At 44.4% G+C, this 27,744-nt stretch overlaps 1 protein-coding gene across 1 annotated transcript in view; it reads left to right on the plus strand.

Moving 5' to 3' along the window:
• KNL1 (kinetochore scaffold 1) overlaps positions 1-27,744 on the plus strand; it is a 318,489-nt gene that overhangs the window by 130,405 nt on the left and 160,340 nt on the right. The window contains exon 7 of the mRNA XM_073609599.1: positions 18,573-18,603. Within this exon, the coding sequence (XP_073465700.1) occupies positions 18,573-18,603 (31 nt within the window). The remainder of the gene's footprint in view (positions 1-18,572; positions 18,604-27,744) is intronic.

Raw genomic sequence — 27,744 nt, forward strand, 5'->3', positions numbered from 1 at the left:
ACTTGGACTGATCTTTTGGCCATCTACTTCAGTACACAGGGGTCTCACATATGTGAGGGGCTTCAGAATAGCGTTCTGAGTAGAGAAAACCAGTTTTTCGTTTTCTGTGCTCCCAGAACAGGGTCTGGTTGCCCGGAGGCTTCAAAGCAATTTGGGTGGGAGAAGCCTCTACCCCTGGCCCTAAGCTTGATGGTCCTTCCTGCTGCCTGGACAAATACTTTGGCTGTGTTGACCATATATCTGCCTGCTGCCTCTACTGACTTTGGGACAGTATTTCTGGACAGGTCCAGGACACCTCTGCCTGCTACCTGGACCTGTGCTCTGGCTGTGCTGACAGTATCTCTGCCTGTACGAACTATGGACAGTATTCCTGCCTGCTGCCTGGATAATTGCTTTTGCTCGTAATATGACCCAAGTGCAGTGGGGTGGGCCAGGTGGAAGCGGCCCACCCCACTGCACTTGGGTCATATTACGATATATGTTTTTTGCTGTTAATGATTTTACTGTTTTCTTTATGTATTGAATTTTGATAAATAAAGTGTGATTTGTAATTTTTATATTTCGATCTCATTTTCACATTTTTTGCTTTAGCACCGCTATAATCCCCTGTCCTCTAATCCACTTGTACCTGTAGAATGAGTGATGATAAGTTATATTATATTCACTTCTTAATTCCAAGAAAGTTTTTAAAGCATCCCCTTCATATAACTGAATGAATCTATGTATGCCTTGTATTTCCCAATCTTTAACCTTTCCTATTGGCAACAACTCCTGTAGAGTTCTTATTATTCCAGAGGGGGGTGTATTCAAGTATCCCTGATGATCCCATCAATTTTAGTTGTTTTCCATACGTTTTTATTATCATTTCTATTGTCGCATTCTTTTTTTTTTTGCAACAAGGTTGGTCTTTATTTATTTAACAGTACATGTTAATCTCAAATAGAATGTCAGATATACAGATAAATACACAACATGTATACAGCAAGCATCAGTCAATATAAACTTACATTGAGTTATCACAGACTTATGTCTCCAAGAGCGGGGGGGTGGTGGGACCACCAAATATAGTACCAGGAGGGAGGGAAAAAGGGAGGGGGGGGGCATATCCACCTCCATCAAAATGCATTATATATCATCTAAGCAGGTGTAGGACGTCTATAAGGTGGGAGGTCAGATGGGGTCAGACCACGGCTGCCAGACCCCCATAAACTTCTGGGGGAAACCTCTACTTATATAGATTAGTTTGTACATAGCCAGGACAGCATTAATCGAGTTTTCCCATGCTCTCAATGTAGGAGGTCGATGAGATGTCCACTTTAGTAGAATCTTTTTTAGCATAAAAAAGTAGCAGCGATAATAGCAATTTGGTATATCGAGGTCTCTGTTCATCGTCCTGTACACCCAGTAAGGCCAACTCGACCGATAAAGATATCTCCAATTGGAGGCGAACATTAATGAACTCCTCTATAGCAGCCCAATAGCTGGAGAGTCTAGGACAATTCCAAAACATATGGATATAGTCACTATCTGGTGATTGACAGCGTGGGCAATTCTGCGACTTCTGTGGATATATTCTGTGCAGTCTCTGAGGCGTAAAGTATATCCTGTATTGTCGCATTCTTATAATAAAAATATTCCGCCTCCAATGCTTCCACTAATGTATTATGCAATGCTCCTGATAACGTTATTCCTTAATTTGTCCCCCCTCTTCCCATATTATCACCACCTATTAACTGTTGCAACTGTGCAGCCAGATAATAACTCTCAGGGTGAGGTACCACCAAGCCCCCTTCCCCGGTCGGGAGCTGCAACGTTCACAACCGAATTTGAGCTTGTCCTCCTTTCCAGATCAATTCTCTGAAAAGGGATTTGATTTTCTTAAACCATTTTTTTACATATCCACACTGGGGAGTTATGTAACACATACATTAGTTGTGCCATCCATATCATTTTTATCAGACTGCATCAACCTGCTACTGACAAGGGGAACCGCTTCCAAATTTTTATTTTTTGTTTCAATTTTGTCAGTAATGGTATTATAATATTACTAATATACTGATTAGGATACCTCGTCAGCCGTATCCCCAGGTATTTCAGTGTATCTACTACCACTAATTGGGCCATTCCAGAGATGATTGGGTTACTCATAAGGTCCACCGGAAGAAGCTCTGACTTCTCCCAATTTATCACTAATCCAGAAAAAGTTCCGTATTTCTCCACAATGTTCATGGCTTTATTTAGAGACTGCCTGGTATCTTCAAGAAAAGAAGGCCATTGTCTGCATACAATGCTATTCTTTCCTCTCCTGTCCTCCTCGGGAATCCTTTTATCTCAGGGCTGGATCTTATTGCTATCGCCAATGGTTCCATTGCAAGAGCAAAGATCAGGGGAGACCCATTGTCTAGTCCCTCTCTTATAATTGAATCTTTTCCGAATATTCGTTATCTTAATTTTAGCACTCGGATTATTATATAACATTTTTATCTAGCCTATAAATGAAGGCCCAAATCCAAATTCCTCCAGAACCCGTCAGACATATGCCCATTCCAGGCTATCAAAGGCTTTAGTCACATCCAGTGACAATACGGCTCTGGCTCCCTCGTTGTCTGACGAGGTCTGTAGGTTCAGAAATGTCTTTCTGATATTCATACTGGTAGACCTGTTTGCAACAAATCCCATTTGGTCTGGGTGAATAATTTCTTTCTCGAACATCACGGGACACAGAGCCACAGTAATTACTGATGGGTTATATAGGTATCACTGGTGATTGGACACTGGCACACCCTATCAGGAAGTTCAACCCCCTATATAATCCCTCCCCCTTGCAGGGATACCTCAGTTTTTACGCCAGTGTCTTAGGTGATGGACGTGTAAAGATGTCCTGTGCTGAGCTCCAAAGGGAATATCCTAAGATCCTATACTGGGGCAAGCCAGGCGAACCGGATCCATTCAAAGTGTCTTTTCATGACCGAATTGAATGGTACCCGGGCCTCGTGTCCGAAGAAACGAGGTTTTACCCGTAATGCTTCTCTTTTTAGAGAGCTGGACCCCGCAGATCAGAAAATGGCTTTAAACTTCCTAATTTCTGGCGAGGTGCTTTACGGTCCCAGAACTGTTGGATCCCCCTACTGATGGGGGCCCCAGTCTCTGACGGTTTTTTCAAACGGAGCCCACCGTGAGAGGTGAAGATTGGGTCTGTGTAAACAGCACCCTGCGGCTGGATAAGGTAAGAGGAGATTCCACAGAATTTTTGAGTTCTAGTGGCTTTTCTCCTTTAAGGTAAATGCATGCTATGCCTATGGTGACCACCGGGGGCTGCCAAGAGCACAAACCTACACATGCTGACTCTGTCTCAGGTGTTTCATCGCTGATTATGTCCCAGCGTCTCAAGCAGGCTGCAAACGGGTAAGGTGGAAAGGGGGATTTCTCATGTTTGAATGTTCCCCCCCAGGCTAGAGAGGGGCCACAGGGGTCTAGAAAGTGGTTATACCACCCGGGCTCTGCGGCCTAATGGCCACCACCTCTCAAGATAGCCGTTCAGGCAGATCTTGTTACCAGCCTCCCTCCCCCCCCCCCCCATCCCCAGCCTTTCTCCAGAAGCATGACAGGAGAGTCGGCAGCGCGGGAAGCACTCGTTTTTTTCAAAACTGGGGGGGGGGGCGGTAGAGGAGGGGGCGGGACGTCAGCACAGAGTGCTTAGACTCCAACTCAGGCCAGCTGCAGACTATTAAAGGCACTCTGTACAGGTGCACACAGCCTTCTGAGAGACACAGAGCTGACGGTCGCATGTAAGGTGGGACACAGGCATTCTCCTAGGCAGCATTTACTGAAGTAACACCAGACTGAGCATTGGGTAGCAAGGCTTTTAGCCAGACTACATCGCTCAGCGGGCAGTGTTCATTTGTATACCTCACACCTTGTTGCTTTGCACTATGGGTAGAAGAGGTTCAAGCACCCCAGGAACCAGAGACACTAGGGGATCTCGTTCAGGTTCTGAGGGCCCTCTGTCGGCAGCATCCTCCCCCCCTAAAGATGGGCCAGGGACGGCTAGCCAGGGAGAGCCATCGGGGTCAGGGGCTACACCTGCTTCTGGCACTTCAGCCCCTGTATATATTACACAAGAGGTTTTTTCCTCAACCATTAATGGTCTAGAGGAAAGATTAATGGCCGTGATTATGTCTTCACTCAGTGGAAGAAAACGCACTAGGCTTTCCTCTGTTCCCCAAGACCCTCAGACAGAGGAGCTCTGGGATAAAGGAGATGAATCCCTTTCAGAGGATCGGGATGGGATGGATGATTCCTCTTCGGAGGATTCAGGTGGAGAGGGACCCTCTGCGACTTCCCAAGAGGAGAAGGTCTTAGTGCAGATCCTCACTGGATTGGTCCGCTCCACATTTAAGTTGCCCATACCTGAAACTGCTAAAGAATCCTCTTCTGCTTTGGGGTCACTGAAACCTTTCCAAGCAGCACATGCTTTTTCTGTTCATACTTTACTTGAAAAGCTTATTTATTCTGAGTGGGATCACCCAGACAAACGTTTTTTTCTGCCGAGAAAGTTTTCAACACTTTATCCGATGGAAGAAAAGTTTATTAAAATGTGGGAAATACCGGCTATTGATGCCGCCATTTCCTCCGTAAATAATAGCCTGACTTGTCCTGTAGACAATGCTCAGATGCTCAGAGATCCTGTAGATAAAAGGATGGAATCCCTATTGAAGGATGTTTTCTCCTTAGCAGGATCAGTGGCCCAACCTGCAGTAGCAGCGATTGGAGTCTGTCAATACTTAAGAGACCATGTTAAGCAGGTCATCAAAGTATTACCTGAACAGCAGGCCCAGGGGTTTGCTAACCTTCCAGCGGCCTTATGCTTTGTGGTTGACGCCATTAGAGATTCTATCGTGCAAACCTCCCGTCTTTCACTGGGGTTGGTGCATATACGTAGAATCCTATGGTTGAAAAATTGGTCAGCCGAAGCACCATGTAAGAAGCTACTGGCTGGGTTTCCATTTCGTGGTGCAAGGTTGTTTGGAGAGGACTTGGATAACTATATCAAGAGAATCTCTTGTGGGAAAAGCACTCTTACCTGTCAAGAAGAAGAGTAAGCGTCCCTCTTTCAAACGGACTCTTTCCCCAGCGCCAGGGCTTCAGCCTCCAGGCAGTCTCGACGGCCGCCTCCATCGGGGTCCAGAGACAAGAGTCAACCCCAGGGACAAAAGGTCCTGGGGAAAGAAGCCTACTAGGCAAAACACTAAGACCTCTGCATGAGGGGGCACCCCCGCTCACTCGAGTGGGGGGAAGACTGCGACAGTTCTCAGAGCTCTGGCAGGAGGACTTCCAGGACAGATGGGTAATCTCCACGGTAACCTTAGGGTACAAGCTGGAGTTTCAGGAATTCCCCTCTCCTCGGTTCCTCAGATCAAATGTTCCCAGAGACCCAGAGAAGAAGCAGTCGCTCCTTCTAGCGTTAGAGCGACTTTTGTCGCAGGAGGTCATCATGATAGTTCCCGCAAAGGACCAGGGATTGGGCTTCTATTCCAACCTTTTTACGGTCCAAAAGCCAAATGGGGATGTCAGGCCCATTCTGGACTTAAGGGATCTGAACCGATTCCTAAGGATTCAATCCTTCCGCATGGAATCAATTCGAACAGTAGTTCCCACCCTGCAGGGAGGAGAATTTCTGGCATCAATAGACATCAGAGATGCATATCTGCATGTGCCCATTTTTCCTGCTCATCAGAAGTTTCTGCGCTTCGAGGTAGGAGGGCGCCATTTCCAGTTTGTGGCTCTGCCTTTCGGGATAGCCACTGCACCTCGAGTGTTCACAAAGATCTTGGCTCCTCCTCTGGCCAGATTAAGGGCTCAGGGTATAGCTGTTATAGCATACCTAGACGACCTGCTCTTGATAGACCGGTCGGTAGCCTCTTTGAAGGGAAACTTGAGGACCACGGTCAGGTATCTAGAACACCTGGGTTGGATCCTCATCTTAGAAAAGTCTTTCCTAAAACCAGTAAGAAGACTGGAGTATTTAGGTCTGATTATAGATACAAGCCAGGAGAAAATATTTCTACCCCAGGCAAAGATCACTGCTTTGAGAGAGCTGATTCTGACAGGACCAAGAAGGGTCCCTCAGTCCGCCTTTGTATGAGGCTACTAGGGAAGATGGTGTCTTCATTCCAAGCAGTTCCCTATGCTCAATTTCACTCAAGAATGCTGCAACACAGTATTCTGTCGACCTGGAACAAGAAGGTTCAGGCATTAGACTTTCCGATGCACCTGTTGCATGCGGTGCGTCAGAGCCTCAATTGGTGGCTCATACCCGAAAACCTGCAGAAGGGGAAATCCTTTCTACCGGTTACCTGGACAGTGGTAACAACAGATGCCAGTCTGTCAGGTTGGGGAGCAGTTCTGGAACAGGCTGCGGTCCAAGGGGTATGGTCCAGGACAGAGAGGACCTTACCCATCAACATTCTGGAGATCCGGGCGATACATCTAGCTCTAAAAGCCTGGACTATCAGGCTACAGGGTTGTCCGGTCAGGATCCAGTCCGACAATGCCACAGCAGTGGCTTATGTCAATCATCAGGGAGGCACCCGGAGCCGAGCTGCTCAAAAAGAGGTGAACCAGATCTTAGTCTGGGCAGAGATGCATGTGCCATGCATATCGGCAGTTTTCATCCCGGGAATAGAGAATTGGCAGGCGGACTATCTAAGTCGCCAGCAGTTACTTCCAGGGGAATGGTCTCTGCATCCCGACGTCTTTTGGGCCATATGCCAAAGATGGGGGGTTCCAGATGTAGATCTCTTTGCATCCCGATTCAACAAAAAGATAGACAGATTTGTGGCAAGGACAAAAGATCCTCTTGCATGCGGGACGGATGCGTTGGTGATTCCGTGGCATCGGTTCTCACTGATTTACGCATTCCCGCCTATTCTGCTACTGCCACGACTCCATCGCAGGATCAGGCAGGAAAGGAAGTCGGTACTTCTGGTGGCCCCCGCTTGGCCCAGAAGGACTTGGTATGCAGAAATAGTAAGGATGACGGTGGGTTCCCCGTGGACCCTACCGGTACGCCCAGACCTGTTATCTCAAGGTCCAGTGTTCCATCCTGCCTTACAAATGCTAAATTTGACGGTTTGGCTATTGAGACCCACGTTCTGAAGAGTCGTGGGCTCTCAGGTCCTGTCATATCTACCTTGATTAATGCAAGGAAGCCAGCTTCCAGGATGATTTATCATAGAGTCTGGAAGGCTTATATAACCTGGTGTGAATCCAGAGGTTGGCATCCCAGGAAATATGTCATAGGTAGAATCCTTGATTTTCTACAGATGGGATTAGAGATGAAGCTGGCCTTGAGTACCATCAAGGGCCAGGTCTCTGCTTTATCAGTATTATTTCAGCGGCCACTTGCTTCGCATTCTTTGGTCCGAAACTTTATGCAGGGGGTGATGCGTCTTAATCCTCCGGTTAAAGCGCCCCTAAACCCCTGGGACTTGAATTTGGTCCTGGCTGTGTTACAGAAACAGCCTTTTGAACCAATAAGTCAGATTCCTTTGGTCTTGTTGACAAGGAAATTAATTTTTCTGGTGGCCATCTCTTCTGCTAGAAGAGTATCAGAATTAGCAGCTCTTTCCTGTAAGGAGCCTTATTTGATTATACACAAGGATAGAGTGGTACTACGCCCTCAGCCTAGTTTTTTACCGAAGGTGGTTTCTGATTTTCATTTAAACCAAGACATTGTTCTACCTTCCTTTTTTCCAGATCCCTGTTCTCCGGAAGAGAGATCTCTACATTCGTTGGATGTAGTAAGAGCAGTTAAGGCCTATCTAGGGGCAACTACTCAGATCCGCAAGACGGATGTTTTGTTTGTGCTGCCAGAGGGTCCCAATAGAGGACAGGCAGCGTCAAAAGCTACCATTTCTAAATGGATTCGACAGTTGATCATTCAAGCTTACGGTTTGAAACCGAAGATTCCTCCGTTTCAGATCAGGGCACATTCCACAAGGGCTATTGGTGCTTCTTGGGCAGTGCATCACCGGGCCTCTATGGCTCAAATCTGCAAGGCCGCAACTTGGTCTTCAGTTCATACATTCACCAGATTCTATCAGGTGGATGTGAGAAGGCATGAGGATATCGCCTTTGGGCGTAGTGTGCTGCAGGCAGCGGTACAGGGTCCTCAGATCTGATTGCACCCTACTTGGTCGTGGTTCCCCCCCTCAGGTAGCATTGCTCTGGGACATCCCATCAGTAATTACTGTGGCTCTGTGTCCCGTGATGTTCGAGAAAGAAAATAGGATTTTTTAAAACTGCTTACCTGTAAAATCCTTTTCTTTCGAAGGACATCACGGGACACAGAGGTCCCGCCCCTCTTCTAATACACTATATTGCTTGGCTACAAAACTGAGGTATCCCTGCAAGGGGGAGGGATTATATAGGGGGTTGAACTTCCTGATAGGGTGTGCCAGTGTCCAATCACCAGTGATACCTATATAACCCATCAGTAATTACTGTGGCTCTGTGTCCCGTGATGTCCTTCGAAAGAAAAGGATTTTACAGGTAAGCTGTTTTAAAAAATCCTATTTTTATGGCACTATCCTGTTCAGCCTGGCCGCCAAAACCTTAGCTGCTATTTTAGCATCAGAGCAGAGATTGGTCTATATGAGGCTACATCAAACGGGTCTTTTCACTCTTTATGTATTATTACTATAATAGTCGCTTCGAGCATCGAGGGCGGAAGCCTCCCCTCCTCTGCTGCACCCCTCAGCGCTCCAAGCAACTCTGGAAGTAATATTTCTCCATAATATTTGTATATCTCAGCTGGGAGCCCATCTTGTCCAGGGGATTTCCGATTCACCATCTCGGCTACTGACTGCTGTAGTTCTCCAAAAGTTATTGGAGCCTCCAGATCCTCTGTCTTCTTGTGAGATGGGTAGTATCTCTAGATTCCTCAGGAATTTATCCATCTCTCCATCCTGCCCCCTCCTTGAGGTATACAATTTTTTATAATGGTCACTAAATGTGTCTATAATCTTATAATCTCTGAGATAAGTGATGTAATCTTTCCTCCTACCATATTAATTGTGGGTATAGTGTCTAGGGGGTTCGATTTCACCATTTGTGCCAACAATCGGCCCACCTTTTCCCCCTTCTCCAAAAGAGCATTGTTTCTGGAAGAGTCTTCTATTCTCAGCCTTCCTAATAGCTAATTTATATCCTTGTTGTCTATTGATCCATATTTCCTTTTTCCCCGGTGATGTAAATGCATGTAAATTCTCATTAAAGTAATTATGTGACCAAATAAAAGGGGTAAAGGAGGACTTGATGATGGTCAGACAAGATCTTCAAAAAATGGCAGAAAGAACAGCAGTCTTGGAGGGGAGGATAAGTAAGATAGAAGACGATATGTACCCATTAACCACTTAAGCCCCGGGCCAAAGACCAGAGCACTTTTTGCGATTCGGCACTGCGTTGCTTTAACTGACAATTGCGCGGTCATGCAACGTGGCTCCCAAACAAAATTGGCGTCCTTTTTTCCCCCACAAATAGAGCTTTCTTTTGGTGGTATTTGATCACCTCTGCGGTTTTTATTTTTTGCGCTATAAACAAAAAAAGCAACAATTTTGAAAAAACAACATTTTTTACTTTTTGCTATAATAAATATCCCCAAAAAATATATAAAAAAAACCATTTGTTTCCCCCCTCAGTTTAGGCCGATACGCATGCTTCCACATATTTTTGGTAAAAAAAAAAAAAAAAATCGCAATAAGCGTTTGGTTTGCGCAAAAGTTATAGCGTCTACAAAATGGGGGATTTTTTTTTTTTCTTTCTTCATGACTGCGTCATTATGGCGGACAGATCGGACACTTTTTTGGCCCTATTTTGGGACCATTTATACAGCGATCAGTGTGATTAAAAATGCATTGATTACTGTGTAAATGTGACTGTGAAGGGGTTAACCAGAAGGGGGCGCTGCAGTGGTTAAGTGTGTCCTAGGGATGTGTTCTAACTGGGGGATGGGCTATGTGTGACACGACACTGGTCACCGCTCCCGATTACAGGGAGCTGTGATCCGTGTCCTTGTCACTAAGCAGAACGGGGAAATGCTTGTTTACATCAGCATTTCCCCGTTCTTCCTCTCCGTGAGATGATCGTGGGTATCCCGCGCGACATCGAGTCTGCAAGACCCGCAATCGCACTCGTGGAGCTCGCGGCAGGGTCGCGTGCCGTCGGCGGTGTGCACGTGTCCACACGGCGGCAAATTTAAAGGGACCTACCTGTACGCCCATTTGCCTGTCAGTGCCATTTAGTCGACGTATATGTACATGTGGCGGTCGGCAAGTGGTTAAATCACAATGTTAATATGAAAGATCAGATGAGTATATAAGCTTCAAAAATGGATGAGATGGAGAATAGACTCCGAAGAAACCATGTGAGATTGGTGGGACTGCCGGAAAGGAGCGAGGGTTCGGACCCTATAGAATTTTTAGAAAAATGGCTTATAGAACTATTTGGAAAAGTCATTCTCGCTGATGTTTTCAATTGAGAGCACATAGTCCCTTTTTAGAGCCCCACCACCAGGAGGATACCCAAGACCAATATTGATGAAATTTCTCAAATATAAAGACAAAGTGATACTCCTATGGAAGGCAAGGGAGGAGGGGAATATCTCCTATAAGGGAACTAAACTCTCGTTCTACTCAGACTTTTCGCCTGACCTGCAGAAGAGCAGAGCAGGCTTCATTGAGATAAAACGCTCTTTACAAAAATTCAGGATAACATGTGCACTGCTTTATCCAGCATGGCTGCTAATGGTAGCATTGGGGGGAACAAAGATTTTTTTTTTTTTTATATATCTGGAGCAGCAACGTGGCAACCAGGAGAAACTGCAGATAAACTAAATGGGGGGGGGGGGGGGGGAGAGGGGAAGAGAAATCCGTGTGATCTGATCAGGTGTTTTTTTTTTTGTTTTTTTTTTTTTGTTTTTTTTTTTTTTTTTTCCCTCTTCCTCCTTTTCCCCTCCTTCTCTGAATATATGGAAGAGAGAGGGATGTATGTTTAAAAATGTCTTCGTTATTATTTTTGATGCTGATAGGGAAGGGGAGGAAGAGGAAAGTATGTTGCACTGAAAGGAAATGATGAATATGTGGAGTGGGATTTGGTCGCAATAAAGCCCCTTAGGGTACACACCTTGATTGGGGGGGGGGGGTAGAGGAATAGATTACTCACAAATAGCACTGGAATGGAAATTGAAAGTTACACTAATAAGGAAATATACACTTGAAAATAATATATTGGAGAAATTTATACAGAGGCTACAATTTAATGCACTTGGATTTAATGGTAGAAACAGAATATTTGAATTTTATTATTAATTTTTCATTTTCGATTGATAGTAATACCCCCCTTGATTTTAGATGCAGACTAAGACTCTTAATATTTGCTCCTAGAGTGTCAGGGGAATGAGCAGCCTAGTTAAAAAAGCAGCAGTTCAAGTTATGCTGGATAGACATGGTATAGGGTTGGCCTGTTTGCAGGAAACACACCTAACGAAACACACTGGGGGTTATTTACGAAAGGCTAATCCACTTTGCACTACAAGTGCAAAGTGCACTTGAAATTGCACAGTGCAATTGGAAGTGCAGTTGCTGTAGATCCAAGGAGGACATGCAAGGAAAATAGCTTTTTAGCTTGCACATGATTGGATGATAAAATCAGCAGAGTTTCCCCTCATTTCAGATCTACCCCCTCAGATTTACAGCGACTGCAATTTCGAGTGTACTTTTCACTTGTAGTTTGCAATTGTAGTGCAAAGTGGATTTGCCTTTCGTAAATAACCCCCACAGTGTTACAACTAAAGAGTAGGAGGTATCGGATACAATACCATTCAATGTATTCTTTCTATTCTAGAGGGGTGAGTGTTATGGTGAGAACAGGGGTGTTTTTTTTTTTTCTTGCATACAGGTCAGCATTGATGAGATGGGTAGATTTGTCTTTCTCCAATGCCTTATAGAAAACAAAATGTATGTCTTGGCAAATATATACATTCCCCCACCCTTTAAAATGGATGTTATGTATAGATTAATGGAATTCTTGGTAGGTAAGGAGGATATACCGATAATAATAGGGGATTTTAATGACGTAGATTCCCCCCGGGGTGAGCCTGGCGAATATAGGAAAGAACTAAGTCAATTCCTGGAGGAAGTGGAGTTGATGGATGTCTGGAGAATGCGAAACCCAGGCACCCGACAGTATTCTTGTTTTTCAGGTGCCCACTCCACACTCTCCAGGATAGACATGGCCTTAGGAAACATAAGAATGCTGCAAACCATTAAAAATATGTTATTTGCCAAGAGGGGTTTCAGATCACTCCCCGCTGGTCTTGGTACTGAATTTAGGGGGAAAAAGAATTTTAAGGACTTGAAGAATAAGCCCATATTGGCTAGAAATTGTTAAGAAATCAGATGAGGTCCTCCCTAAACTGAGAGTTTTTGAAGTACAAGGGTACAGCGTTGGCTGGGATCCTTTGGGATACTTTAAAGGCATTCCTTAGAGGTATACTGACTCAGCAGGTGGCAAAATCCAACAGGGAATCAAGGGAATGGGAGGAAAGTATCATTAGAGAGGTAATGATTGCTGAAAATAACTATGTAAGTGAATTGTTTGCATTTTACTCATTACTGTGATGCTGTGATTGTTCACAGCTATCACATGGTACAGGGATCTGTGACTGGCCTTGGTACCATGTTATCACTGTGACCAATCACCAAGATCCTTAAAGTAGTAAGCAAGATATGAATGACAGCCTTACTATTGTAACCGTGATCAGTAGACACAGCTGGTTACAGATCGTGCCACCGCACAAGGCACAGTTCTGGGTGGATGTACGGATATATCCTCCCGGAACTAGAGGGCATCCACCCAGCCATTTATGTACATAGGTCTGGCAGAAACTGGAAATGGGAGGTCAGCTGCCATCCCATTTGTCCAACTTAAGCACTTAAGCTCTTACATAGTTACATAGTAGGTGAGGTCGAAAAAAGACACAAGTCCAACCTGTGTGTGTGAGATTATATGTCGGTATTACATTGTATATCCCTGTATGCTGCGGTCGTTCAGGTGCTTATCTAATAGTTTCTTTAACCACCTCAATACAGGGCACGTACACCCCCTTCCTGCCCAAGCCATTTTTCAGTTTTCAGCGCTGTCGCACTTTGAATGACAATTGCGCGGTCGTGTTACACTGCACCTTAATTAAATTTTTATCATTTTTTTCCCACAAATAGAGCTTTCTTTTGGTGGTATTTGATCACCTCTGCGGTTTTTATTTCTTGCGCTATAAACAAAAGAAGAGGGACAATTTTGAAAAAACACAATATTTTTTACTTTTTGCTATAATAAATATCCAATTTTTTTTTTTTTTTTTTTAACAAATTTTTTCCTCAGTTTAGGCCGATACGTATTCTTCTACATATTTTTGGTAAAAAAAAATTGCGATAAGCGTATATTGATTGGTTTGCGCAAAAGTTATAGCGTCTACAAAATACGGGATAGATTTATAGCATTTTTATTATTTATTTATTTTTTACTAGTAATGGCGGCGATCTGCAATTTTTATTGTGACTGCGATATTGCGGCGGACACATCGGACACTTTTGACACATTTTTGGGACCATTCACATTTATACAGCGATCAATGCTATAAAATTGCATTGATTACTGTGTAAATGTGACTGGCAGGGAAGGGGTTAACACTAGGGGGCGCTCGAGGGGTTAATGTATTACCTAAGGAGGTGATTCTAACTGTGGGGGGAGGGGACTGACTGGGGGAGGTGACCGATCGCTGTCCCTATGTACAAGGGACACGCCATCGGTCTCCTCTCCTCTCTGACAGGACGTGGATCTGTGTTTACATGCACAGATCCACGCTCCTGCTGTGTTACCCGGCAATCGCGGGTGCCCGGCGGACATCGCGGCCGCCGGGCACGCGCACCGGGTCCCGAGTGACACGGCGGGCGCGCGCGCGCGCCGCCGGCGGCGCGCGCGCGCGCCCCCTAGTGGCTCGGGAAGGCGAGGACGTCATATGACGTCCTCCCAGAATAACAGAAGCCTCGTCCAGCCGTCATATGACGGTGGGCGGTGGCTTAGCGGTTAAACTATCGATGCCCCCCGCTGAGACCACCGCCTGTGGAAGGAAATTCCACATCCTTGCCGCTCTTATGCCGTGTACACTAGACCGGACTTTTCGACCAAACTGGTCCGACGGAACGAATCCGTCGGACAATTTGATCGTGTATGGGCTTCATAGGGCCTTTTCTGTCAAAATCTGTCGGACTTTAGAAATGGAACATGTTTCAAATCTTTCCAACGGACTCGAGTCCCATTGCAAAATCCGTTCGTCTGTATGCTACCCTGTTTCCCCGAAAATAAGCGTGATTGTCTGTGAGGTATTCTGACGGACAAAAAAGGACGCAAGGGCAGCTACTAGCTATGAAATTCCTTATTCTAGTCCAGTCGTACGTCATCATGTTCGAAACGATCGGACTTTGGTGTGATCGTGTGTAGGCAAGTCCGTTGCATTGGAACTCAGTCAAAGTCCTTCGGAGTTCAGTCCGACGAAAAGTCCGGTCGTGTGTACACAGCATTACAGTAAAGAACACTCTACATAGTTTAAGGTTAAACCTCTTTTCTTCTAATTTTAATGAGTGGCCACAAGTCTTGTTAAACTCCCTTCCGCAAAAATGTTTTATCCCTATTGTGGGGTCACCAGTATGGTACTTGTATATTGAAATCATATCTCCTCTCAAGTGTCTCTTCTCCAGAGAGAATAAGTTCAGTGCTCGCAGCCTTTCCTCATAACTAATATCCTCCAGACCCTTTATTAGCTTTGTTGCCCTTCTTTGTACTCGTTCTATTTCCAGTACATCCTTCCTGAGGACTGGTGCCCAGAAGATACAATAATGAAACAGAGGTATAAAAAACAAAGTGCAAAAATATAATAAATATATGTATCCCACTGTAAAAGAAACAAAGGGGGATGTGCAAAAACAAACTGTAAATATTTAGTTCAGTAGTCCAATAGTAAACAGTGACTTGTGCTCGCAAACGGTGTCCAGTGCTTTGCAAAGATACAGTGGGATACATATATTTTTTATTTTTGTGCTTTGTTTTTTATATCTGTTTCATTTATTGTATGTTCGTTCTATTGAGACGCTGCAACAGAGGGTCAAACATGCATGCTTTTTGCATATATAAGGAATTACAAATTAGTGTATAACGGAGGATCAACACCCTCACACACATCACTAATACTAGGATTCGTCTTTATTCACTTTTCTGGCACCCAGCATATCGCAGAGGGTGTAACACGCATGCACTTATCACTTTAAGCAAACACCCCCCCCTTTTTTTTTTTTTTTCATTTTATAAGCATTTTAAACTGAAATCGCAGTAAATGTAACACTTTCAGCACATCCTTTTTATTGCAACTTTGCACAGGGCAAAGGGAACAACAAACAAGCACCCATCGTTTCAATTAAACGTTTTTTTATTCACCCCTAAGGGCATCTTTAAACTGCACTGTGTGCAGTAAGTGCAAACTTTCAGCACCCATTTATTTTATGAGTTTGTCACATATATTCAATATACTTTTAAGTTTTTTCACCATTTGACTCCATTTTATAATATTCTAAGTATCTATATCAGATATCCATAAGAGGAATAGCGCCACACCTACACTTTCCCCAATTAATATACTTTTACTCCATCTAGGTGGCAGTATTATGTAGAGGCAGCAATTCTTCTCTTTTCTTCCTTTTTTTTATTTTTTTACTTACCAACTTCTCATTTATTACACCTTTTATCTCCTGCTTTGTATACTCCGTGGCGCAGTGTCACACAATATTTTTCATTTGCCATGTATTTGCCCACCCCATTAATCTGTTCAGATCTTTTTGCAAGGTTTCCACATCCTGCGGAGAAGTTATTGCCCTGCTTAGCTTGGTATCGTCCACAAATACAGAGATTGAACTGTTTACCCCTTCCTCCCGGTTGTTTATGAACAAATTAAACAGGATTGGTCCCAGCACAGAACCCTGGGGGACCCCACTACCCATCCCTGACCATTCCGAGTACTCTCCATTTATCACCACCCTCTGAACTCGCCCTTGTAGCCAGTTTTCTTTCCATGTACTCACCCTATGGTCCATGCCAACGGACCTTATTTTGTACAGTAAACGTTTATGGGGAACTGTCAAATGCTTTTGCAAAATCCAGATACACCACGTCTACGGGCCTTCCTTTATCTAGATGGCAACTCGCCACCTCATAGAAGGTTAATAGATTGGTTTGGCAAGAACGATTCTTCATGAATCCATGCTGATTACTGCTAATGATACAGTTTTCATTACTAAAATCTTTTATATAGTCCCTTATCCCCTCCAAGAGTTTACATACTATTGATTTGTAATTCCCTGGGATGTATTTTGGGCCCTTTTTAAATATTTGTGCTACATTGGCTTTTCTCCAATCAGCTGTACCATTCCAGTCAGTAGACTGTCAGTTAAAATTAGGAACAATGGTCTGGCAATTACTTGACTGAGTTCCCGAAGTACCCTCGGGTGCAAGCCATCTGGTCCCGGTGATTTAATAATGTTAAGTTTCCCAAGTCTAATTTTAATAATGTCCTCTGTTAATCATGGAGGTGCTTCCTGTGATTTGTCATGAGGATAAACACTGCAGTTTTGGTTACTGAAGCCCCTCGATTCCCTCGTGAAGAGTGAGGAGAAGAATAAATTCAATACCTTTGCCATCTCCCTATCCTTTGTAACCAGATGTCCTTCCTCATTCTTTATGGGGCCAATATGGTCTGTCCTTTTTTACTGTTTACATACTTAAAGAATTTCTTGGGATTTTTTTTGCTCTCCTCCGCTATGTGTCTTTCATGTTTTATCTTAGCCATCCTAATTGCACCCTTACATTTCTTTTTGCATTCTTTATAAAGTCTGAATGCTGAAGATGATCCCTCAACCCTGTATTTTTTGAAGGCCTTCTCCTTTGCTTTTATATGCATTTTTACATTGGAGTTAAGCCATCCAGGACTTTTGTTTGCTCTTTTGAATTTATTACCCAATGGGATGCATTGGCTAATGCCATTATTTAATATGCTCTTAAAGTAAACCCATCTCTCTTCCATGTTCTTTGTTCCTAAGATTTTATCCCAATTTATGCCTTCTACCAAGGTTTGTAGTTTTTAGGGAAGTTGGCTCTTTTGAAATGCAGTGTCTTTCTATTCCCCTTATGTTTCCTATTTGTGTGATTTTATACTAAAGCCAGTTGACCTGGGATCGCTGTTACCTATATTGCCCCGTATTTCCACATCCGTGATCAGGTCTGTATTAGTAATCAGTAGATCCAGTAACACTTTATTTCTAGTTGGTGCGTCTACCGCCTGACCCATGAAATCATGCAAGACATTCAGGAACTGGCTAGCCTTAGATGAAAGCGTGGTTCCCTCCACCCAGTCTGTCTGGATAATTAAAATCCCCCATTATGATAATCCTTCCCATCCTTGCTGCTAATCCAAATTGTGATAGGTCTGTCTCCCCTTCCTCCCTCATCTTAGGGGGCCTATAGCATACTCCCGGTATTTTCTCCTTAGCTTCATCCCTTTTGGAGCTCTACCCATAAGGATTCCACCTCCTCCCTAGCTCCCTTAGTGATGTCATCTCTCACATTCACTTATACATTATTCTTGATCTATAGGCATAGTCCTCCCCCCTTTTTACCCTCTCTATCCTTGTGATAAAGGGTATACCTTTGAATGGTTGCCAGCCAATCATGAGAGCTGTTGAACCAGGTCTCTGAAATTCCCACAAAATCCAAATCCTCCTCGTACAACAGTATCTCTAGTTCACTTATCTTGTCCACCATGCTCCTGGCATTGGTGAACATGCCACGTAGTTTAGACCAGTCGCATATTATCCTCTTATTGGGTGTTCCGACATTGCAACTAGGATTTGCTACTATACTTGCCTTGGGTTTATGTGTTTTGGTCAACCTACCACTAATGCACCCAATACTACCCTCTGGAATATGTTCCGCGCTGACTATCCTGGCTCATGATAAATGAAAGGCTCTCGGCAGTCTTCGATGACAAAATAAAGGTCTAAGAAAGTCTGGGGCCCGTGGATCATTTATCTGACTGGAGATCCCCATACGGTTTTTGAGCGTCACGGACCAGAGCTTGGGGTCTCTCTCCCCCCCCCCCCTTCTTTCCTTTCTTCTCCTCACTGTACATTTCCTTTGTTTGAGGAGCTCGTTGAGTACCATCTAAGTGCCAATAAAAAGGTACCCAATGTTCTTTCTCCTACAAACGAACATCTGGTACTGTGCAATTGATATTATGTTCAAATATTTTGCTATTTTTTTCATACCTAATGTGAAAACACTAATAAAAACATTTAAACGAAAAATAAACATCTGTTGAAAAAGGCTGACTGTATATTGTTATTAATTTGTGTGTTTGACATGTGAGTTTTTGTAACCTAGCATTTCTTTTTGAAATTCTTCTTTTGTAGGTGTTGGAACAGCTAGTTCATTCTGTAATGAGTAAGTATAATGGCAAACATTTTTTTCTCTTTCAATGACTTTTGTAAACTTTTTTTATTAAAAAAAAAATGCCTATATTTACCTTTTTGCTCTTGCGCTGCGTGCCTTCTCACTCTCAAAGCAGGAGAGGAGGGTCCCCTTTTAATGGTGTATTAAATGTCTTGCAACATTATATTGCTTGGGATCAAGTATTTTGTTAGATCCCTGGATTGTACTGACATAAATGCAACATTACCAAATCTGACAATATGTAACCAATTCTGCTAATATCAAATTATCATAAGTGCCCTAACTTTGAAAATGATATGGAATTATACTGGTAATACTCTGCTGATGTAACTTGTGAATATTGTTATAGCCATGGTACCCATGTTTTTAGTTGCAAACCCAATGGATACCTCCTGTACTTATAAAAATTACAAATAAAAAAAAAAAAGTCAGCACCAAGGTTTGGAAATTTTGTGATGAAATTTCCCTTAAGATAGATGTGGAGAGTAGACATCGCCCAGAAAGAGAAGATGAGGTTGCCACAGGCACAAATCGAAGAAAAGATCAACCATAGAATACACTGCATTCTGCGAATGGCCAAGGGTAGAGGGTAGAAAAGCAGCACTGCAGTCTGAGACCCGCAACCCTCCTATCTGGTTCTAGTAAAGCACAGTGCAGTGATCTGGCCATGGGTTACACTTGAGTTGAGGTAACGTTTGTTCACACATCAGAATTTTCCAAAATCTTTAAGGCTACTTTCACACTGGGGAGAGCGGGCGTCGGCGGTAAAGCACTGCTATTTCTTTATCGTACATCATGGGACACAGAGCCTTAAGTAATTACTTAATGGGTTATAGGCCACCTTCAGGTGTTCACACTGGTTATACCCAATCAAGGAAGTTCACTCCCTATATAACTCCTCCTCCTTCCAGGAGCACATCAGGTGTTGGTCACGAGTGAAGATGTGCTCTGAGGAGCTCCACTGGAGGGATCCATGCTGGATTTAAATAGCCTCCATAAAGACCAGATCCATCCAAAGTGCCATTGAGGCCTAAAGGGGTGGTACCTGGGGCCTCGTATCCGAAGCACGAGGTTTTGTCTGCAACGCCTCTTTGTAGGGCTGGACCCCAGGAACCCAGGGCTTAGGTCTTGTTGTATTACCTAAACTTCCTGATGGGGTGCTCTTTACAGGTCCAAGGCAGTTGAAACCCCCGTTTTAGGGACCCAGTCCTAGAAGGTTTGCTGCGCAGCCCACCGTGATGGGTGAAGGTTGGATTGTCTGTTAATTCAGCAAATCTTGCGGCGAGGATAAGGTAAGGGAAGAAACTTTGGTATTAAAAACATCTATGTATTTCTTCCATTAGGGAAAAAATGTTGTCATGCCTTAATTCTCCACAAGAGGGAGTCTATACACATACCTTACACTGTTGTGTTCACTGTAAGCTCAGTCCGTGTCTGGTTGCAGCAGCGTTTGGAGGGAGACTTTGCAAGGTAAAAAATCTTCAAAAATGTTTTCTTCTCCCCCCTGATGGGACCAGAGGGTTAGGGGGACAGCAGCGCTGTCGAACAGTGTGGGAACATTTTAAAAGTAAAAAGGGGCAGAATTTTTTTTCTCGGGGGGTGCGGGGCCTAAGCGCAATGCCGTGAACGTCCACGAGGACACACGGCAGGCTAAAAACAAATACAACACAGCTGTGACAGTCTCTCCTCGGCTGACGAGGAGAGAACAAGCAGCCTGCAACACAGACGCAAGAGCTGTGGGACATGTGAAGGTTGCAAACTAGCATTCCTGATACAGGAACGACACCTTTTTTCCCAGCACTAGGCTGAATTTTATAGCGGCTTTAAATGTCATGACTATTTTCAGCGATTAAGTGCAATTTGTATAGTGCCTCTGTTTTTGTACTTAGGATTATGCCTACCAAAAAGACCCGACAAAAACGTAAAGGTTTCACCCCCAGGCGCTAGGATCCCGAGTCGCATTTCCATGCTGTCATCCTCACCTGAAGTGCCAGTTATGGTGCAACTGCTTCTCACATCTCAGCCCCTGTATACGTGACTGAAGATGTCTTTTCCTCCTCCCTGCAGGGTCTAGAAGAAAGATTAGCGGCTTTAATCGCATCCTCCATTCAGATGGATATGAAGCGTGCTAGATCCCCCCTTCCCCCACCTCAGGACCACTCTCCTGAATTGTGCTAGATCCCCCTTCCCCCACTTCAGGACCACGCCTGTTCAAAGGGAACAGTGGGCACAGGATGAGGTGTTACCCTCAGTCGATCAGGAGGAAAAACAAACTGATGGGGATTCCTCTGCGGAGGAATCAACGGTAGATGAGCCTTTTTTCAGCCTCTCAAATCTGAGAAATTGCTGATACAATCTCTTATGAAGATGGTTCGTTCTACTTTCATGCTACCCCTAACGGAGTCTCCCGAAAGTTTGGTTTCTTCCTTGGGTTCCTTTTAAAACCCTCTCAACCTTTGCATGCGTTTCCTGCATATGCATTACTAGAACAGCTTATTTTTGCTGAATGAGATCACCCGGATAAGCATTTTCTCCCTCCTAAGAAAATTGCAATTCTCTATCCCCTGGAAGAGAAATTCTCCAAAAGATGGAAAATATCAGCATTTGACACTGCGTTTTCCAATGTGAATAAAGGCCTAACTTGTCCAGTTGACACTGCACAGATACTTAAGGATCCAACAGATAAGGAGTTTGAATCCCTGTTAAGATCTACTTTTTCCATGGCAGGTGCCATTACTCAGTCTGCAATAAGCGTCTGTCAATCTCTAAAAGACCAATTTAAACAGGCCCTTAGAGAGCTTCCTGCAAAACAAGCTCTGGGTTTGGCTGAACTACCAAAAGCATTATGCTTTGCCATAGATGCTATTAAGATTCCTTTCACCAGGCGTCCCGCCTTATGCTTGTGCATATGCGTAGAATTCTGTGGTTAAAAAATTTTGGTCAGCTGAAGCACCATGTAAAGACCTCCTAACTGGGCTTCCTTTTCATGGGGAGCGACTATTTGGAGAAAACTTGGACAAATGTATCCAAACAATTTCTATTGGGAAAAGTACTCTCTTGCCAGTCAAAAAAAAGTATAAACGCCCTTCGTTTAAACGGGCTCTTTCCCCTACGCCAGGGGCTTCCGCCTCTAGGCAGGGGCGACTGCCTCCACTGTCACACTCTAGAGGAAGATCTCAGTCAGACCCAGGCTCAAAAGAAGTCCTGGGGTTGGAAAGCTGGAAGCCAGAATCCTAAAACCTCATTATGAAGAGGCAACCCCCCTTGCCAAGGTGGGGGGGAAGACTTCTGCAGTTTCCAGAAGTCTGAAAAGAAGAAATTCAGGACAGATGGGTCATCTCCGTGGTAATGCTGGGGTACAAGCTGGAATTTCGGGACTTTCCACCAAATCACTTCCTGAGGTCAAGTGTTCCCAAAGATACAGAGAAAAGACTCTCTGTTTCAGGCACTAGACCAATTAATATCTCGAGGGGTGACAATACAGATCCCCACAAAAGAGCGAGGTTTGGGGTTTTATTCAGACTTTTTTTTTTTTTTTTTTTTTTTTATGGTACCGAAACCAAATAGAGATGTCAGACTCATTCTAGATCTAAGAAATCTAAATCAGTTCCTGGAGATCTGCTCCTTTCACATGGAGACGATCAGGTCAGTTTCTATCCTTCTAGGAGGTAAACTTCTGGCATCAATGGACATCAGGGATGCATATCTGGATGTCCCTATATTTCTCGCTCTTCAAAAGTTTCTGTGGTTCAAGTTAGAACAGCAGCATTTCCAGTTTGTAGCCATGCCCTTCGGGCTAGCCACAGCACCCCGGGTGTTCACCAAAGTGCTGGCCCCACCTCTAGCCAGGTTAAGGGCACAGGGCATAACATTCGTAGCGTACATAGACTAGCTATTACTAATAGATCAGTCGGTTCATTTGGAGCAAAGCGTACGCACTACAACCAACTATCTGAAGAGTTGGGTTGGATTCTCAACCTAGAGAAATCTTCCTTAATGCCTCTAAAAAAGCTGGAGTACTTGGGTCTGATCATAGACACAGCCCAGGAAAGGGTGTTCTTGCCTCCAGGCAAGATCAACTCTATAAGAGTTGGTGCAGATGGTCAGGTCAAATGGCGATCCCTCCATTTGCCTTTGCATGAGGTTGCTAGGAACCATGGTGGCTTCATCGAAGCAGTTCCCTATGCCCAGTTTCATTTAAGACTGTTGCAAAACAGTATCCTGTCTGCTTCGAACAAAACTGTGACAGACCTAGCCGGGAGAGAGACTTTTGGAGGGGACTGTATGCTAGCCTCTTGCCGATCGATCGGGGGCCCTTGCATTTGGGGGAACGGTGCTCTTTGTGAGCTGTATGCCTGGGGACCCTGGATTTGCCATATTGGAATAGTGGCTGATTCATAATGCTGGGACAGATACTGTTAGGAGATGCTGATGTAAATTCCAACACCTGTCTGTCTATTGTCTGCTGAAAATGTGTATTGTAAATAAGTTTACTATGGGATCTAAGTCATTAGATCCCCATTGTTATTTGTGTTAATTAACTCTGCTATTGTGTGAAGAAGAGTCTATGTTGATTGTGCTAATGTTGATTGGATTTTCTGAACTACAAGACGGCCAGTCTGGCCTAATGGTCATATCTGAGTCCTCTAGTCTGTCTAAAGGGATTAGTTAATTAGCTCATGTTAATTAGGTTAATTAGGTTACAGCTGTATTGTTAGAGTAATATGAGCAGGAGGTCTGCACCTCCACTTTGAGTGTATAAAAGCCTGTATTTTGTCAATAAAGATAGATTCCTGTTTGAACTTACATACAGCCTGCCTGGTGTTTGTTCTGAGCTATCACAACTGGGTTAGAACGTCACATAGCTGAAGTTCTAATCCCGGAGCATTGGATGACTGAACCATCAGACGTTGCAATCTGATTCAATAGCCGCAGAGGAGTGTCGGGAAAGTGGAACCGAGCGAGCAAAGGAGCTCGTTACAAAAACTATTCAAGCTTTAGACTTGCCAATGCAGCTGTCCCCAAGAGTGTCCAAAAGCCTCCGTTGGTGGTTACTAACCCAGAATCTGCTGAAAGGAAAATCCTTCAGACCAGTCATCTGGAAAGTGGTAACGACGGATGCCAGGCTTTCAGGCTGGGAAGCAGTACTAGAAAAGACAACTGTCCAGGGACAGTGGTCAAGAACCGAAAAGAACCTTGTACCTCAATATCCTAGAGATTCGGGCAGTACATCTGGCTCTAAAGACCTGGACTTTCAGGTTACTGATTGTCATGTCAGGATTCAATCCGACAATGCCACAGCTGTGGCCTATATCAATCACCAAGGGGGCACCGAAAGTCTCAGCGCAGAGAGAGGTGAACCATATTCTAACTTGGGCAGAAAGGAATGTTCCGTGCCTATTGGCAGTCTTCATTCTGGGAGTAGAGAATTGGCAGGTGGACTACTTAAGTCGCCAGCAGTTATTTCCAGCGGAATGGTCTCTTCTCCCCAACATATTTCGGGCTGTTTGCCAAACATGGGGGACACCGGACGTAGATCTTCTAGCGTCTAGGTTCAACATGAAGTGTGGCCAGAACAAGGGATCCATTCACATGCAGATGGGATCAGTTCTCACTAATATATGCATTCCCCCCTGTTCAGTTGCTGCCTCGACTTCTTTGCGGGATCAAGCTGGAAAGAAAGCCGGTAATTCTGGTGGCACCAGCATGGCCTAGAAGGTCATGGTATGCAGAAATCGTAAAGATGGCAGTGGAGTGCCCATGGTCCCTCCCTCCCACTATGGCCAGATCTGGTCTCACAGGGACCGATTTTCCATCCTACCTTACGGTCCCTAAATTTTAACGGCTTGGCTATTGAAACCCACATTCTGAAGAAATGTGGGCTTTCTGGGTCAGTTATCGCTACCCTGAATAATGCAAGGAGAAGCCAGCTCCCAGAACTATATATTATAGAGTCTGGAGGGCTTATGTTTCCTGGTGTGATTGCAAGGGTTGGCACCATTGGAGAGATCATGGGCAGAATTCTTGCCTTTTCTACAATTAGGGGTAGAAATGAAATTGGCCTTAAATACTATTAAAAGCCACGTCTCAGCTTTATTGGTCTTATTTCAAAAGACCACTTGCTACTCATTCTTAGTCCGGAGTTTTATACAAGGGGTGACATGACTTATTCCGCCCGCCAAACCTCCTTTGAACCCTTGGGACTTGAACTTGAATTGGCTGCTCTTTCTTGTAAAGAGCCATATTTGATTTTTCATGATGACAGAGTGGTGTTACACTGGTCTCGTCCAGGCTTTTGCCAAAAGTGATCTCAGGTTTTCACCTCAACCATGATATTGTCCTGCCATCGTTTTTTCCAAAACCATGTTTCAGGGAAGAAAAGTCACTACATTGTCTTAATGTGGTGAAAGCAGTGAAAATCTATTTTAAGGCAACTGCTCAGTTTCGTACGACTGATGTCTTATTTATTCTGCCAGAAGGTCCTAAGAAAGGACAGGCAGCGTTGAAATCCACTGTCGCTAAGTGGATTCGGCAAGTGATAATTCAAACTTATGATCTAAGGGGTAAAATTCCCCCATTTCAAGTTAAGGCGCACTGTACCAGGTCGGTTAGTGCTTCTTGGGCAGTGCGTCGCCAGGCCTCCATGGCTCAGATCTGTAAGGCCGCAATTTGGTCTTCAGTGCATACGTTCACAAGATTTTATCAGGTAGATGTAAGGCGGTAGGAAGATATCGCCTTCGGGCACAGTGTGCTGCAGGCAGCAGTTTAAATCCTCAGGCCTGTGGGTACCCTGCGGGTTGTCTCTCCCTCCCCTCAAGTAGCATTGCTCTGTGTCCCATGATGTACGATAAAGAAAAAATGATTTTTTTTTTATTACAGCTTACCTGTAAAATCCTTTTCTTGGAGTACATCATGGGACACAGAGGTTCCGCCCCTCTTTTGGGATTAAATATATTGCTTTGCTACAAAAACTGATGTGCTCCTGGAAGGAGGAAGGGTTATATAGGGAGTAAACTTCCTTGATTGGGTATAACCAGTGTCAACACCTGAAGGTGGCCTATAATCCATTAAGGCTCTGTGTCCCATGATGTACTCCAAGAAAAGGATTTTTCAGGTAAGCTGTAATAAAAATCCTGTTTCTTAGCGGCGCTATTTGGCTGCTAGCGGGGCGCTTTTTTACCCCCGCTAGCGGCCGAATTAGGGTTAAACCCGCCTGCAAAGCGCCGCTGCCCCTTTGATTTCAATGGGCAGGGGCGCTTTAGGAGCGGTGTATACACCGCTCCTACAGCGCTGCAAAGATGCTGCTTGCAGGACTTTTTTTTTTTTTTTTTTTTTTTACCGTCCTGCACCGCTCCAGTGTGCTAAAGAGAGAACACTGGGATCTTCAGGCATGTGTTTTGCTTAGGAAAAATGTGCCTCTACAAGTAAGCATGCCTATATACTGTATAGATGATTTTTGACTGATCCAGCCATTTCTGGTGGGGGCCCTTGATATGTTGGTCGGTACATCTGGAGCTTTTCCTAACAGAAGTATTTTAAAGGTTGCTTACTCTGCTGATTGTTTTATCCCCAAGACGTGCCAAAGTTTTAGATGTCTTTCTGCCCACCCTTTCCCATAAACTAGCACAGACCTACAAGCTAAATGTGCATGTTCATGGAAACCTCTTTCATCAGTCCAGTAGTACCTTTTGTCTAATTTCCTTGTGATGCCTTTGAGCACATAAACAAATGGAGGACTGAGGAAAAAAGGTAATGGCCTCTTAAAGCGGGGTTTCACCCACACCGCAAAAAAAAAATATTAAAAGCCAGCAGCTACAAATACTGCAGCTGCTGACTTTTAATACATGGCCACTTACCTGTCCCAGGGTCCAGCGATGTTGGCAGGGGACGCAGAGAACCTGCTCGGTTCTCGGCAGCTGCCGCCGCCATCCTAGGTGAGGGAATCAGGAAGTGAAGCGTTGCGGCTTCACTTCCCGGTTCCCTACTGCGCATGCGCAAGTCGCGCTGCGCGTCCCAAATGGTCCCCGCTCTCTCCTGGGAGCTGTGTGTTCCCAGGAGACAGCGCGGTGGGGACGGGAAGAGGCGTAGACTCCCGTGGGAGTCTATGCCGGAAGTGGGTGCAAATACCTGTCTTAGGCAGGTATCTGCACCCCCCTCCCCCTGAAAGGTGCCAAATGTGACACCGGAGGGGGGGAGGGTTCCAAAAAGCGGAAGTTCCATTTTTGTGTGGAACTCCGCTTTAAGGGCAACATCACATGACTGGACTTTATTCCTTGGAGCTGGTTAGACAAGGGTATCTGCCAAGGAGGATTATAGTTGTTTGACAAGATCAGCATTTATCATTAAAAGGATGCAAGGTACTAGCTCAGTGAGCAAGACCCAGTCACTGTTGCAAGAACGCTGCTTTATTGCCTTCTTTACATGTTTATTTCCCATGTAGTTAAAAAATAAAAATAAAATATTCTATAAAATCACTGCTGTAAGAAGTTTAAGAGGAAGTAAACCCTGATGGTTTCTACTTCCTCTTTCTTTCCCTGCAAAGGTAAAGCATAATGAGCTACTATGCATCGCATAGAAGCCCATAATGTGTCACTTACCTGAAACTGAAGCCTGTGATGTCCTCGATTTCATCACTGGCAGGAAGCATCCATTCTTCACCCCTCTTCCTTCTGGGGCTGCGAACTCCAGCTCTGTGACTGGCCGGAGTCACGTGATGTCACTCCTGCGGGAGCCACCAGTCACGGCATGACCCCGGCCTGAAAGGGCACAGTGTGCCCTTTCAAGAGTGTGCAAGCGCCAAATTTATAGGACAGCATGGTTCGGGGACATAGTAAACCATGGAGGTTTAAGATATATTTCAAGCACCTACAGGTAAGCCTTAATCTAGGCTTACCTGTAGGTGAAAGTGGTCTGTAAGCGTTTACAACCACTTTAACATTTGACCTGCTCTTTTTTCTTTTTTTTTTTTTTTTTTTGCACAACATACATGGGTGGATGACAATGTGCATGCATATTTGTCTGCTCTGCAGAAAATTGTTCAAATGGGGCAGTACTGTATGCACACATTCAAAAGAACCTTGACATTTCCATTTACCCATTAGATTCAACCTCCTCCCAGTTTCTGGATTTATT

This window comes from Aquarana catesbeiana, linkage group LG13, assembly GCF_042186555.1.
Source record: "Aquarana catesbeiana isolate 2022-GZ linkage group LG13, ASM4218655v1, whole genome shotgun sequence".
Lineage (NCBI taxonomy): Eukaryota > Metazoa > Chordata > Amphibia > Anura > Ranidae > Aquarana > Aquarana catesbeiana.